The sequence below is a fragment of the Danio rerio genome, chromosome 12, assembly GCF_052040795.2.
Source record: "Danio rerio strain M-AB ecotype USA chromosome 12, GRCz13ab, whole genome shotgun sequence".
Taxonomy (NCBI): domain Eukaryota; kingdom Metazoa; phylum Chordata; class Actinopteri; order Cypriniformes; family Danionidae; genus Danio; species Danio rerio.
The window spans coordinates 13,556,072-13,568,294 of NC_141032.1; the positions used below are offsets into that span (position 1 = coordinate 13,556,072).

Below are 12,223 nucleotides of genomic sequence, written 5' to 3' on the forward strand. Positions count from 1 at the left end.
CACATTTTTAAATGATAGTTTTAATAACTAATTTCTAATAACTGATTTATTTTATCTTTGCCATGATGGCAGTAAATAATATTTTACTTGATATTTTTCAAGACACTCTATACAGCTTAAAGTGACATTTAAAGGCTTAACTAGGTTAGGATAATTAGGCAAGTTATTGTATAACGATGGTTTGTTCTGTAGACTATTGAAAAAAAATAGCTTAAAGGGGCTAATAATTTTGTCCCAAAAATGTTTTTAAAAAACTTAAAAACTGCTTTTATTCTAGCCAAAATAAAACAAATAAGACTTTTTCCAGAAAAATATTATCAGACATACTGTGAAAATTTCCTTGCGCTGTTAAACACCATTTGGTAAATATTTAAAAAAAAAAAATCAAAAGGGGGCTAATAATTCTGAATTCAGCTGAATATATATATACACACACATACACATTATGCACAGTTTCATGGCCAATGAAAAGTATTTTTATATGTTTGTTTTTACATTCAGTTCAGTATTCAAGAGAAAACAATAGGTTTCAAGTTTCTGCAGATGTAGGATTTAGAAACACTTAATTAACATGATCCAGTTACCAATTAAATAACTAGCTATTTCACAGGTACTTTGAATCTCCCACAATTTACAGCCATTCTTTACTGCACACAAAGCCATGATTTGACATCACCCATTGTGTTTTGGGTTCTGTTTTGCACTCATTACAAATTGATCCCTTTTGAATATAACAGATGCCAGCAGACTGTCTAAAGCTCCATATAATCATTTGAAACCAATTAAGAGTATAAACTTTTGTTGCCGTTAGATTTCATAAAGCTGGATGTGATCCTGGATTGCCTTTTTACTCGTAATGTAAAATATGTATTATGTAATGTAATGTGTTCATATACATCAGGGGTGGCCAACCCTGTTCCTGGAGAGATAGTTTCCAGCAGATTTCAGTTGCTACCCATATCTAATACACCTGAACCAATAAATTAGGACCTGAACACCACGTGATAATTTCAGGCATGTGTGTTTGATATGGGTTGCAACTGAAATCTGCAGGAAGGTGGCCTTCCAGGAACAGGGTTGGCCACCCCTGATATACATAATGTCAAGCATTAAAGAATTTGCAAAGTTATAAACAATTTAAAAGTAATTTTGCTCTTTGCAATGCAATAGTTGACCAACTTTTTATCAGTTATGACCTGTTAGATCTCCTAGTACCTGAGAGATGGAGATCAGTTTTGTGCATGTAAATGATATGGGCATATCTAATAGCTCGTAGTAACATGTAAGCTGGCTTTCCACATTTTTTGAGGAATATACACTATTATTCATTTTATTGAATTCATTTTATTATTCATTTGTATTCATTTAAAATCATTCTGGTCATCAAAGCGGCATTTATAAATGTAAATAAATGTTAAATTGTTAAATACTTACCCCAAACAATATTGAGATTTTTCCTAGCATTTTCCTACCACTTTTTTAATTGTTTTATCTTTCCAACCCTACTCACATATCATGTGAGACTGTGGTGGCTGTTTTTGAGTGCTTACAGTACTTTCTTTACCAGTCAATGCTTCTAAGCAGTTTCTCAAACACTTGTCTGCTATTGGTCCACATTCAAACCCCTAAGCAAACTCAAACTGGTGTCAGAGAGGAAATTGTGGATTGTGAGAGGAAAGAGGATTTATGATTGGCTACCATGCAGTGAAAGGTTTTGAAATAATATAAAGAAAAAAATGAAAAAAGTGTAACATTTCACATAAAGTATGTTTGTACACTGTATTATCTTCCCTCGCAGGATTCTGGAGCTGCAGGAAAAAGGAGACCTGGATGTTTTGAAACAGAAGTGGTGGCCTCGGACAGGACGCTGTGACCTCAACAGCCACAGTAACGCCCAACCGGATGGTCGCTCGCTCAAGCTGCATAGCTTCGCCGGCGTCTTCTGCATCCTAGCAGCAGGACTCCTGCTGGCCTGTCTGGTGGCCGCTCTGGAAATGTGGTGGAACAGCAATCGCTGCCGGCAAGAGCAGCCCAAAGAGGTGACCGAGCTCAGGGCGCGGAAGACAGAGCAGGGCGAAGACACTGCCACACTCTACTTTAAGGATCCCGCAGCAGATGCGAGCCCTGATTTAGTCGAGCTCCAGTACACACAGTTATAGGTGTGCCCTGATGAAATCAAAATTGGTCCCCATCCATTAAACATTACAGCAAATTTCATTTGTGCTTGGGGTGTGCACAGTGCCCTTGATGAAGGCTTTAAGGTTTTACAGTGTCACATTTACTAATAAGGTGTGATTTGTGGAGTTTCAGAATGTTAATGAACTTCTTCAAAACCTAGTGGGCTGCTATTGTACCGTCTTTATAGATAACTAGCTCCAAAGGTAGCATTCTAACTCATGAAACCAAATGACCGATGAACAATTGCACAATTAGTCCTGCTCATTTAGCTTTATGTCACGTTTTATTATTTTATACATTATACAATACTTGAAACTTTACTTTATTGATACTTTTTTTATTAATATTGCTTATTGAGCAATAAAGATATTCACTATTGAATGAAATTATACTTGGTATCTAATTATTGACATTTTATTGACATCTTGGGTGTTGTCAAAGAGCTCATTGCACTGCTTTCTGAGAATGTGATTTTTGTAAAAGATCAATTCAATAATGCTTCAGATTTTGGCTAAAAGAAGGGGTGTAATCTTGCCATTGACATAGCTTTAAAATAGTAACAAGATGCCTTGAAAGGTATCTAGGTTGACAGCCCACAAGGTTTTGGAACAGAGCTATTCAATGTCACCAATTATATTGTTCTTTAAATATTAAGAACAGTATGTTTATTATTAGTTTTATTATTATTCTAGACTTGTCTACTGAGGCTAAAACACACATTTTCAGCTGGAAAATACCTAAAATACAGATTTTTTAAGAGTGCCTCGCATCTTAGCAGTAGCAAACTAGTACAAAAATATTCCCTTCAGCCAATACTCTAGGCCAACATTTTAATGGTCATATAGTCTCTTTTTAATTAGCTCTTTCTTTTGTTTAGTCTTTTAGAGAACTCTTTAAACCCCTTTATGATGGCAATTAAGTGTCTGCATTGCTGTTCTCTTCCTTCTTCTAAATATCTGAATAATTACTTCACTTTATAACCTCTCTTTTATATGCCTTTCTAAAACCTCAACTACTGCCAGTGGAAACTACTTGTAAACGGACCAGAACAGGGTTGATGTGGATCCGTAAACTAAAGTGTGTGCAAATGGGTTGCTTGCATGAGTCTGTCTGCTCAGTTATCCTTAAAAAAAAATTAATAATAATACGAGCCACCTCCAGACAAACATAAATCGAATCCTAAACAGTCAATAATCCCTAGTAATTTACTGTGTGACATCCTGTTGCAATTATATGCCGATGTGGACAAGTTTTATGGATTTATCTCTATATTTTCTATTTTACATTTAATCTTCATTTGTTTATGATCTCATGCAGGTTACTAAGGATTACAGACTGGCAAGGGTTTCTGGTCCATTGACATATAATGATATTGCTACTGCTTCATCGGAGGGGAGCAAGGACATTTGGACAGACAGAGAAAGAGACTGGGATGAAGCAGAAGCTATTGACACAGGTCAGCATAGAATCGTAGGCCTCTTCTTTGATTTGGCTGGGCTTCGACAGGACCAGATTTAGAAGCCATCTAACATTTAAAGATTTATTTATTTATTTATTTTTTGCGTTTTAGTTGCCTCATTGAGCAGATTCACCTTGCTAGATGTTTTGCTGGGTTAGAATGATGAGCCTACTTTCCCTGCTTTTGTTGTTGTTGAATGATTAGCGCAATAACACATTATTGATGATAAACTATCTTCCGGTTCGTTCAAAATCAGTGGTAAGAGCATTTCTGCTGTTTAATTGGTGACATTTATTTGTTGAGGCATAAAGCAATGAACATAATTCAATATGAATTCCACCTCTTGTGGCAGTGATGATTTAATTAGTGTGGATTTCTTTCATAAATCAATTATGTATGTATATAATCGCCCGATTTAATTTGCTAAACACTGACCTTATGAATGGTGCACAATGCATTTGCATACCTACAAACAGAATCAAGGATTTGCAATTTGTAGATTACGAAGTATAATCAGGAGGTGTATTGTTTGTTTTTAATATTTAGCAATAAACAATAGGTGAGCAGGTTACATTGTAACCCTTTGTCGTGACAACACGCTAAGTGGTGAGATTTGCAGTCATAATTTGGCTGTTTGCACCAGACATGAGACATGACAGAAATTTAAATATAGCCATCAAGAAGCTGCAAAAAGTGCACTTATTATACACGCCAACAACTTTGTATGGTTTATAATCTAATTAATACATGTTAAACCTCTTTAACAAAATACAATTTACATGCTGAATCATTGATGTGTGGTGACTTGCATTGAGTCACAGTTCTAAAGTAAAATTTTAAATTATTAATTTTGTTTTCAAGATCTGAGGTAAACTAACTGCTGCTGCTTTCAGTAGTATGCCAATAAATGTCTTATAAAGTGGCATTCAAACTCAGATTATTAGTATTTAACATTGAATAAAGTAATGAAGTGTACCTGAGGTGATCGTTTTCTGCTGTTCAGTTGCAAAAAATAGAAGCCGTTTCTAAAATATAAGTTTCAGCTGTTGTTAGGGCAAAAAATCCTCTTAATATGAAAAATATTTATTCTATCGTGTACGGTTGGTTTTTTTAGAACATGATTTAAATCAGCCATTATTTGTGTTGTCAATTTGGCAACCTGCTTTTGTGTGTGTTTTGAACCAGGAGTGCAATACCTAGTTCATCCGCTGGGTGTCAAACTTACATACTACATCTTTAATCTGTCAGAAACTGGAAGTTTTCTTGATGAAACTAGATGGAAAAAATGAGTGCATTTAGTTAAGAAGGAGCACTCTGGTTCCATCACTTCACTTATTTTTTTCAGTAACGTTCTTATAACAATTTCATCATTATACCTTAAAACTTCACTCCATTCTTCTATTCATTAGTTAAGACAAATAGGATTACTGAGCTGCAATTTGATTGTGAGAATGTGTGGAGGCATGTATCCCCTTGGAAATATCTGTATAAAAAGTCTGCTTCAACCTATTATGACAGACTAATTTTCCCATTGTGATTGCTTTTCAGTTCCAACCCTAACTCCTGCCCTATCCTTCCTAAAAGCTTTATTACACACTTAATGCGTCTTTGCAGATTATTCTGCAGAGCTTCATTAATCGACATATTTGAGGATGTTGTGAGAGCTTATCACATAATTTTGTGTAACAATGTGTGACCTTATTGTGACTGGTGGACTCTGGAGACAATCTGTATTTCTTTTACACGATTCAGTGAATTCCATTAGAAAAGTGCGTTTCTGCTTTAAAAAGATTAAATGAAATTATTTTCTATGTTTTTTTGCTCCAGCATTTTAGCCAATTTTGAGCCGATTTCCCTTTTTTCTCTGAGGAAAATTGGATTTATATGTGCGTATTATATTTAACCCTGCAGACCTGAAATGGTCGTTGGAAAAACAGTTTTACCCCTTGGAAGTTCTTTTTTCTTTGTTCATTTATTATTGTTATTATTATTATTATTTTTATTATTATTATTATTTATACATTAGGTTTTTATAATGTATATAGAGTAATTAACTTAGAAGACATCAGTTTTATTTATCCATCTATTCATTTTCTTTTAACTTAGTCCCTGATTATCTGGGTTGCCAAAGCAACATGAACCTCCAACTTTTACCGCACATATTTTACACAGCGAATGCACTTTCAAACGTAACCCAGTACAGGGTAGCAGTTTTATTAAGATTGAAAATGTCAAATGTGAAATTGTTGGTATTTATTATTCACTTGGAAACAAAACTATCAGAGAATATAAAGCATGTAGTAAATTTTATGTAAAAAGTTTAAATAAAATATGACACAGTAGGCTTTTTGAGATTAAAACAAAAATTTTTTTTTAAACAATAGGCCTCCAGCAAAGTTCCAGGTCTTATATTATATTTCAATATTAACATGCAAAATTATTATTATTTTTAATAATATTATTTTTTTTACAACCCACATCACAAAAGTAACCAAAACACAAACATATACCGATTAAGGGCTTATTCACATCAAATGCATCTTTGCTTTTAAAAACATTAGACACAACAGCACAAAAATAAGCACATTATGTAGCATAAATGTGCTTGCCCCACCTCCAAGCTTTTCTGATTGGTCCATTGCTGTGGAAATGACAGTGATGAGCTGCACTGTAGGACCATAGCCAGCCTGGTGAAAGACGTGGTTCTCTTTTCTCAAAAAGTGGACCTTTTTGCTGTCATTCGCCTAATTTTCTATTTTATTATGAGGTTTAAATACTGCATTTTAGTGACATTTTAAGCTGGATTAATTTGTTGTATGGTCATCATTACCACATTTACACACTTTGTACTAAAAATGTTTCTTAAAGTTTTACAATAAAGAAATATAAAAAGGCAATACTTTCCCAGGGATGGGTTGTGGCTGGAAGGGCATCAGCTGCGTAAAAAACTTGCTGGATAAGTTGGCGGTTCATTCCACTTGAATGATAAAAGTTTCAAACATAATAATAATAATAATAATAATAATAATAATAATAATAATAACAGTGTAGAGCTTCACAATTTTTCTAGTCTCTCTTGTAAAAAAGTAAATTTGAAAATACATGGATTACATTAATAGTCAAAATAGAGTTCAAATTAATTTCAATATTAGCTGCTTTTGATGCTTTACATTCTTTATTGGTCATTTTTTGTTTCAGGAAAAAGGTCCAAGATTCAGAATAAAAGTTACTTGTAAAATGTTTTCTATAGTTTAAAACAATACAGTAGTGAAAGATGACTTCACCTATGTCTGATTGTATGTTTTCTTTCACAGCTGGATATTTAACTCATTGACTCATCTTGTTTTGCAGAAATTTACCAGAAATTTAAATGTAAGGAAATTTCTGTAGTTTAGTATCTATTTTACATATTATTTTACTTTTTTTTTTTTTTTCGGCAACCCAGCTGCCGAATATAAACCGTAAAATTAGGGATTTTTTTTGTGTATTCTTACTTTAGAAAATTGTAAGGCTCTATAGCTTATTTTCATTGCCAGTTCACTCTTTCCATTAATAAAGTACATGCTCTCAAGTTGCATAATGGTCAAACACGTCCTACGCATGGTGTTTACTATGCAAAACAATAGAAAACCACTAAGCCACTAAGCCAGGGGTCTCAAATTACCGACCCACAACTGACATCATAAATATACCACCCTCCCCACCCCCACCCTTTATTTATATTTTTAAAAATTACTATCATTGTTGTGCAGTCGCACATAGCAACTTGAGGTATTGATCTGTTACCTACTGGACATTTAAGGAACTGCACTATATACAAACTTTGGTTTTACATTCGGTGTGTCTGTGGTCCTTTACTGACTTGGTAGGTGCAGAGAATAGTCTCAAACAGCTGTTTGTGTATGACTTGTCCTGTCGCAAAATGTGGCTAAAATCCCACACGACGGAAATTGCTTGATTATGAACTTTACATTTCAATAATGTGTCTAAAATAGAAATATTTTATGACTTTAAGCATATCTAAAGCGCTATTCTATCGGGTGGATAAGTTATGGCAGCCTTTGCTTTTGGATGCGGCATCTTTTGAACTCTGAAGCCTTTGAGCTGAAAAAAAAAAATGTTATGTTACAACCAACCAAGCAAACGAGTGATGTGCAACACCAAGGCAGCCCGAGTTGCCTGGTTTGCAGTTTATATATAATCCTGCCTCCAATCTTGCTTGTCAGTGCTAAATTAACCCTTACGCTTCATTATAACATCACACCTCACAGGTTAACTCGATTTAGTCTCAAGATTTTGTAGCCTAAGATATCGTCACACTGCGAGTAACAAATATTCAATGTTCTATCATTTTTAATATTATAAACATTTGATTTTAACATTCAATGCAAATTGTCTCATCACATTTTTGTCCTCATATGTTTATTAAGACTATGTACATTGGTAAACTTTTAATATCAAACTGGAGTTGAACATATTAAAGTAAATGTGATTACATACATACTTTTTCCCTCTTTATTGTAGTTTTACAAAAATAAAAGATTAGTATGCTATCTGTTAAACTTTTGATTAAGCAACGATTGGTTAGGACAGAAATGATTATTTTGCCTATAATGTGTAGTACTTTTATAGAAATTTAAACTACCACATTAATATGTACAACAAAACAAAAAGATAGAGTTTTGACTACATATATTCGATGGAAGAATGGCTGGGCTTAGGTTTAATGTACGGCTATACACACAACAGCCAAAGATTTATTTTAGCAGCAGTTTGACAAAATTCAATATGCTGATTTGCCTTATCACTGGTGACAGGAAATGCTTGACATATAAATATCATGTCTCTATGCGTCAATTAAATCAGGTTAGTACTTTCTTATTGTGCTTGAATGTTAAAATGGCCCTCCTATGAGTTATAAGAGCAATTCGCCCCTGCAAATTTAAGTTTGAGACCCCTGGATTAAACACATAAATATATTACATCAAATTTAGTTACTATTTCCAAGTTATTACCCTCGACATTGCTTTATTGTCTATGGAAAGCAAGTAGTCTCTTTATTTCGCACTCTCCTCTAAAAAAAAATAAATAAATGTTTAAACACAACCTCATACTGTACACAGAAACATACACAACTTGCTGTCAGGACAACTTTTTTAATAAAATAGTTTCTAAACTGAAAAGCTATAAAATACGTAACAATGAATGAGTTTAAGTTCTAATTACATGACCTGGGGTGTATATGAGATCTGTTTATCTCCGATGGGTTTATATTTGCACATCAGAGTTCATAATCCAGCAAAAGTGCTGCCTCTCTTCAGAGTGAGCTTATCACACATCTTCATTTAAAATGCAACACATTAATTCCCCTGTGGTTCATTTTTATTTTCTTTTTAAGTGTTTTGTTTTCTAATAATTCAACAGTCCATGAATTCATTAGTTCATTGAACTTCAACTAATGTGCTCAGCAAGATTGTCTTCAAAAATGAATTAAAGAGATAGCTCACCCCAAAATGGGGTAAATTTATTTATTTATTTATTTATTTATTTATTTATTTATTTATTTATTTATTTATTTATTTATTTATTTATTTGTTTGTTTTGTTTTTTTATTAAACACTAAAGAAGATATATAGAAGAATGTAGGAAACCATTGATGTGGACAAAATTTGATTTTCTACTATGGAATTCATTGGCTACAGGTTTCCTACATTCTACAATTGTCACGATCAGGTAGGGAGGAGACAAGAACTCAATTGTAGTAACTAAAAATGGGTTAATTAACAATAATAATATAACAAAACAGCAACAAATACAACGCTGAGGGGGAAATCTTAACAAACTTGACAAGACAGGATTTGAAGGGAGGAGCAGGGCTGGACAAGACAGAACTAGGGAATTATTGACAATGAACTGGCACAGAGCAGCAAATAAACAAACAAACAAACAGGTAAACAGAATAAACTAATAATGGGTTAACATAGAGGGGGAGAATAGACAATAGACAGGAGAACACAAGACACAAAGAAACAACACAAGCCTTGTGCTCACAAAATGAGACTAGAACACGCAGCCAATGGGAGAACTCATTAACCGCTTGTTCACATGAAACACGACACTGAAGCATGTGGCGCATGTAAACATGAACCACATGAACCACATGCTAAACACAACATAAACAGAAAACTGAGCGCAAGACACAAGTACACGATAAATAGAAACACTCACCTTGCACCCGATCCCAGCGCCAATCGAATCCGACTAGACTGAAGCGCTGAGAACGAAAACACATGCCGCGAGCAAAACAACAAACACACCAGAACGAGAGCGTGCATCCCGAATCTCGCGCACCCACATCAAGCGAGAATATGCATGGTCAGATCTCGGCCAAGATGACGCTCATACAAAGACACACAATGACAGAAAATGAGCGCTCGACATGAGCCGAGCACAACATACAATACACGACAGGACTAGTGTCTGGGCTCTGTCACCAAAACAAGAATTAACAAGACCTAAGTGGTAGAATCTAGACATAAATATATCTTCTTTTGTGCTCAACAGAATAAAAAATGATAGAGAACAAGAAAATAATGAGTAATGATGACAGCATTTTAATTTTTGGGTAAAGTGTCTGTTTAAAAGAACTTCATTGAGCTTTGAAACAAAGCTTATTTTTGTTGTTGAATCCAAAGTAGACCCTTCTTATGTACTGTTAAGTAACTTATCAAAAGTTTAATCAAATATAAATATGGTTTAAAAAACAAAAACATAATCAATTGTCTAGAAATGTTAGCATATTTAACATCTTCTGTACATTTTAATGTGCATTGATGAAATGCAGACTGGCTCCAGAAATTACAGTGTCACTTGTCTCACTCAAACATTACTGAACTATACTATATTAAATTCCCACTGGCCAAATTTGATTTCAAGGTGCACATTCTATATATTTTTTTCTTCAAACACTCTTCTACTATCTTAAACTTTCCAATTGGACCTATGTAATGCATTTGCAACACAACCTGCATTAATTGAAGTAAGCGTTGCATGGAGCTTAAAAGCAAAAAAAAAAAAAAAAAAAGCATTCTGGAAGCAGCAGATCTCAGCCTATCTGTTCCTCCTTTCTTCTCTCACCCTCTCTAGGACAAGGAGGTGAACCTGGAACAGGTGCATCGGCGTTTGAACAGTCTTATGGACGAGGACATGGCACACAAGCAGATCCCCGCACCATCTATCGAGATCTCTGCCCTGGACATCGGCAGCATGCCGCCCAGCCAGCAGCGGGAGGCTGTGCGAGACTACCCGGGCACGGGCCTGTCTGTGAGCACCTTCCTCCCGGAGCAAGCTCATGGGGTGGGTCGGACACTGATCCAGGGTCCTGGCAGCACCCTGCCCCTTCCTCTCAGCAGCTCCACCATCCCCTCCATCCAATGCAAACACAGGGCTCCCAACGGGGGCCTGTTCCGACAGAGTCCCGGCAAGACACCCATGCCAATGTCCTACCAATCAGTACCAGGAGGACCCATCCCAGAAGCTATTGAACATAGCACATCCATCTAATGCCATCGTCACCATGGGTTGCCTCATACTTGCTTTTCAAAGAAAGCTGAGGTGCGGTTTGAGCTTGAGAAACTGGAAAACTGTGGCGGTGTAAAAAGAGTTAAAAGGAAAAGAAGAGTAAAAAAAAATACGTAGTGATTTTTATTATGAAATCAAAAAAATAAAAACATGGAAATCATTGTTTTTCTTGTACATATTTGTAAATACTGAAAGAGCAAAGTAAGTAAAAGTGTATTTTGAATATTCTCAATTTTTGAAGTTGAGTTACAAAAACAAATGAACAAAAAAAGGACTTATAAAAATAATTCCAAACGACTGTTTGAATGGCTTTGTGAATTTTGTTCTCTATGGGTAAAGACTCAAATTCATTGTGATTGTTTTCTAAGTGCCGAAATAAAAGATGTCTCTCCACGTTTTGTTATTAGATGATCATACATGGCTGTAGGAACCCGAAAGCTGAGCGCTGATAATTATGCACCCCTTTTACAGTCAGAGAACGTCTTCAAACAAACAAACAGTGAGGCCATTTGAATTCTGATCCATTTTACGGTTTGTTTGTTGATTACTGATGAAGCTTTATGTGTTTGAACTGAGCTGATGATGATGTTAATGGATTTACAGAACAAGCAAATCTAATCATTTCAAATCTGAAATGGCAAAAGCAGTGACGTGTGGAAAGTCATCACAGGAAAACTGGAACTTTGTAATCATAGCAACAGCACTGACAAAATTCATTTTAAGGGTGTTTATTTAAATTTGAGGGCATTTTCATATAAAGCAGGACATTATCAATCTGTGAGCACAACCTCAGACATAACAGAACATTGTTACTTTAACTTGTTGCACATTTCACTTAATTGCCTGTTGTGAAAAGTTATTACTGTTTTATATGGCAAAACATTTTTCACAACAAATCATTCTAAATATATATACAGTCAGGTCTAAAATATTGGGGCATTGTCACAATTCTACCATTTTTGGCTTTAAACACATGAAATAAACAAGATGTGCTTTAACTGTCAG

General features: G+C 34.9%; 1 protein-coding gene across 4 annotated transcripts in view; it reads left to right on the forward strand.

The window, feature by feature from the left end:
• The window catches only part of grid1b (glutamate receptor, ionotropic, delta 1b), a 720,128-nt gene extending 708,517 nt beyond the window's left edge, over nucleotides 1-11,611 (forward strand). For 2 of the 4 annotated variants that reach the window (XM_087275946.1, XM_087275948.1), the window contains 3 exons: nucleotides 1,799-2,039; nucleotides 3,496-3,634; nucleotides 10,784-11,611. In XM_087275946.1, the coding sequence (XP_087132072.1) occupies nucleotides 1,799-2,039; nucleotides 3,496-3,634; nucleotides 10,784-11,181 (778 nt within the window). In that variant the 3' untranslated portion in view covers nucleotides 11,182-11,611. The remainder of the gene's footprint in view (nucleotides 1-1,798; nucleotides 2,040-3,495; nucleotides 3,635-10,783) is intronic. The other 2 variants (XM_087275947.1, XM_087275949.1) reach the window with 1 other exon arrangement.
• Nucleotides 11,612-12,223: the final 612 nt, after the last annotated feature.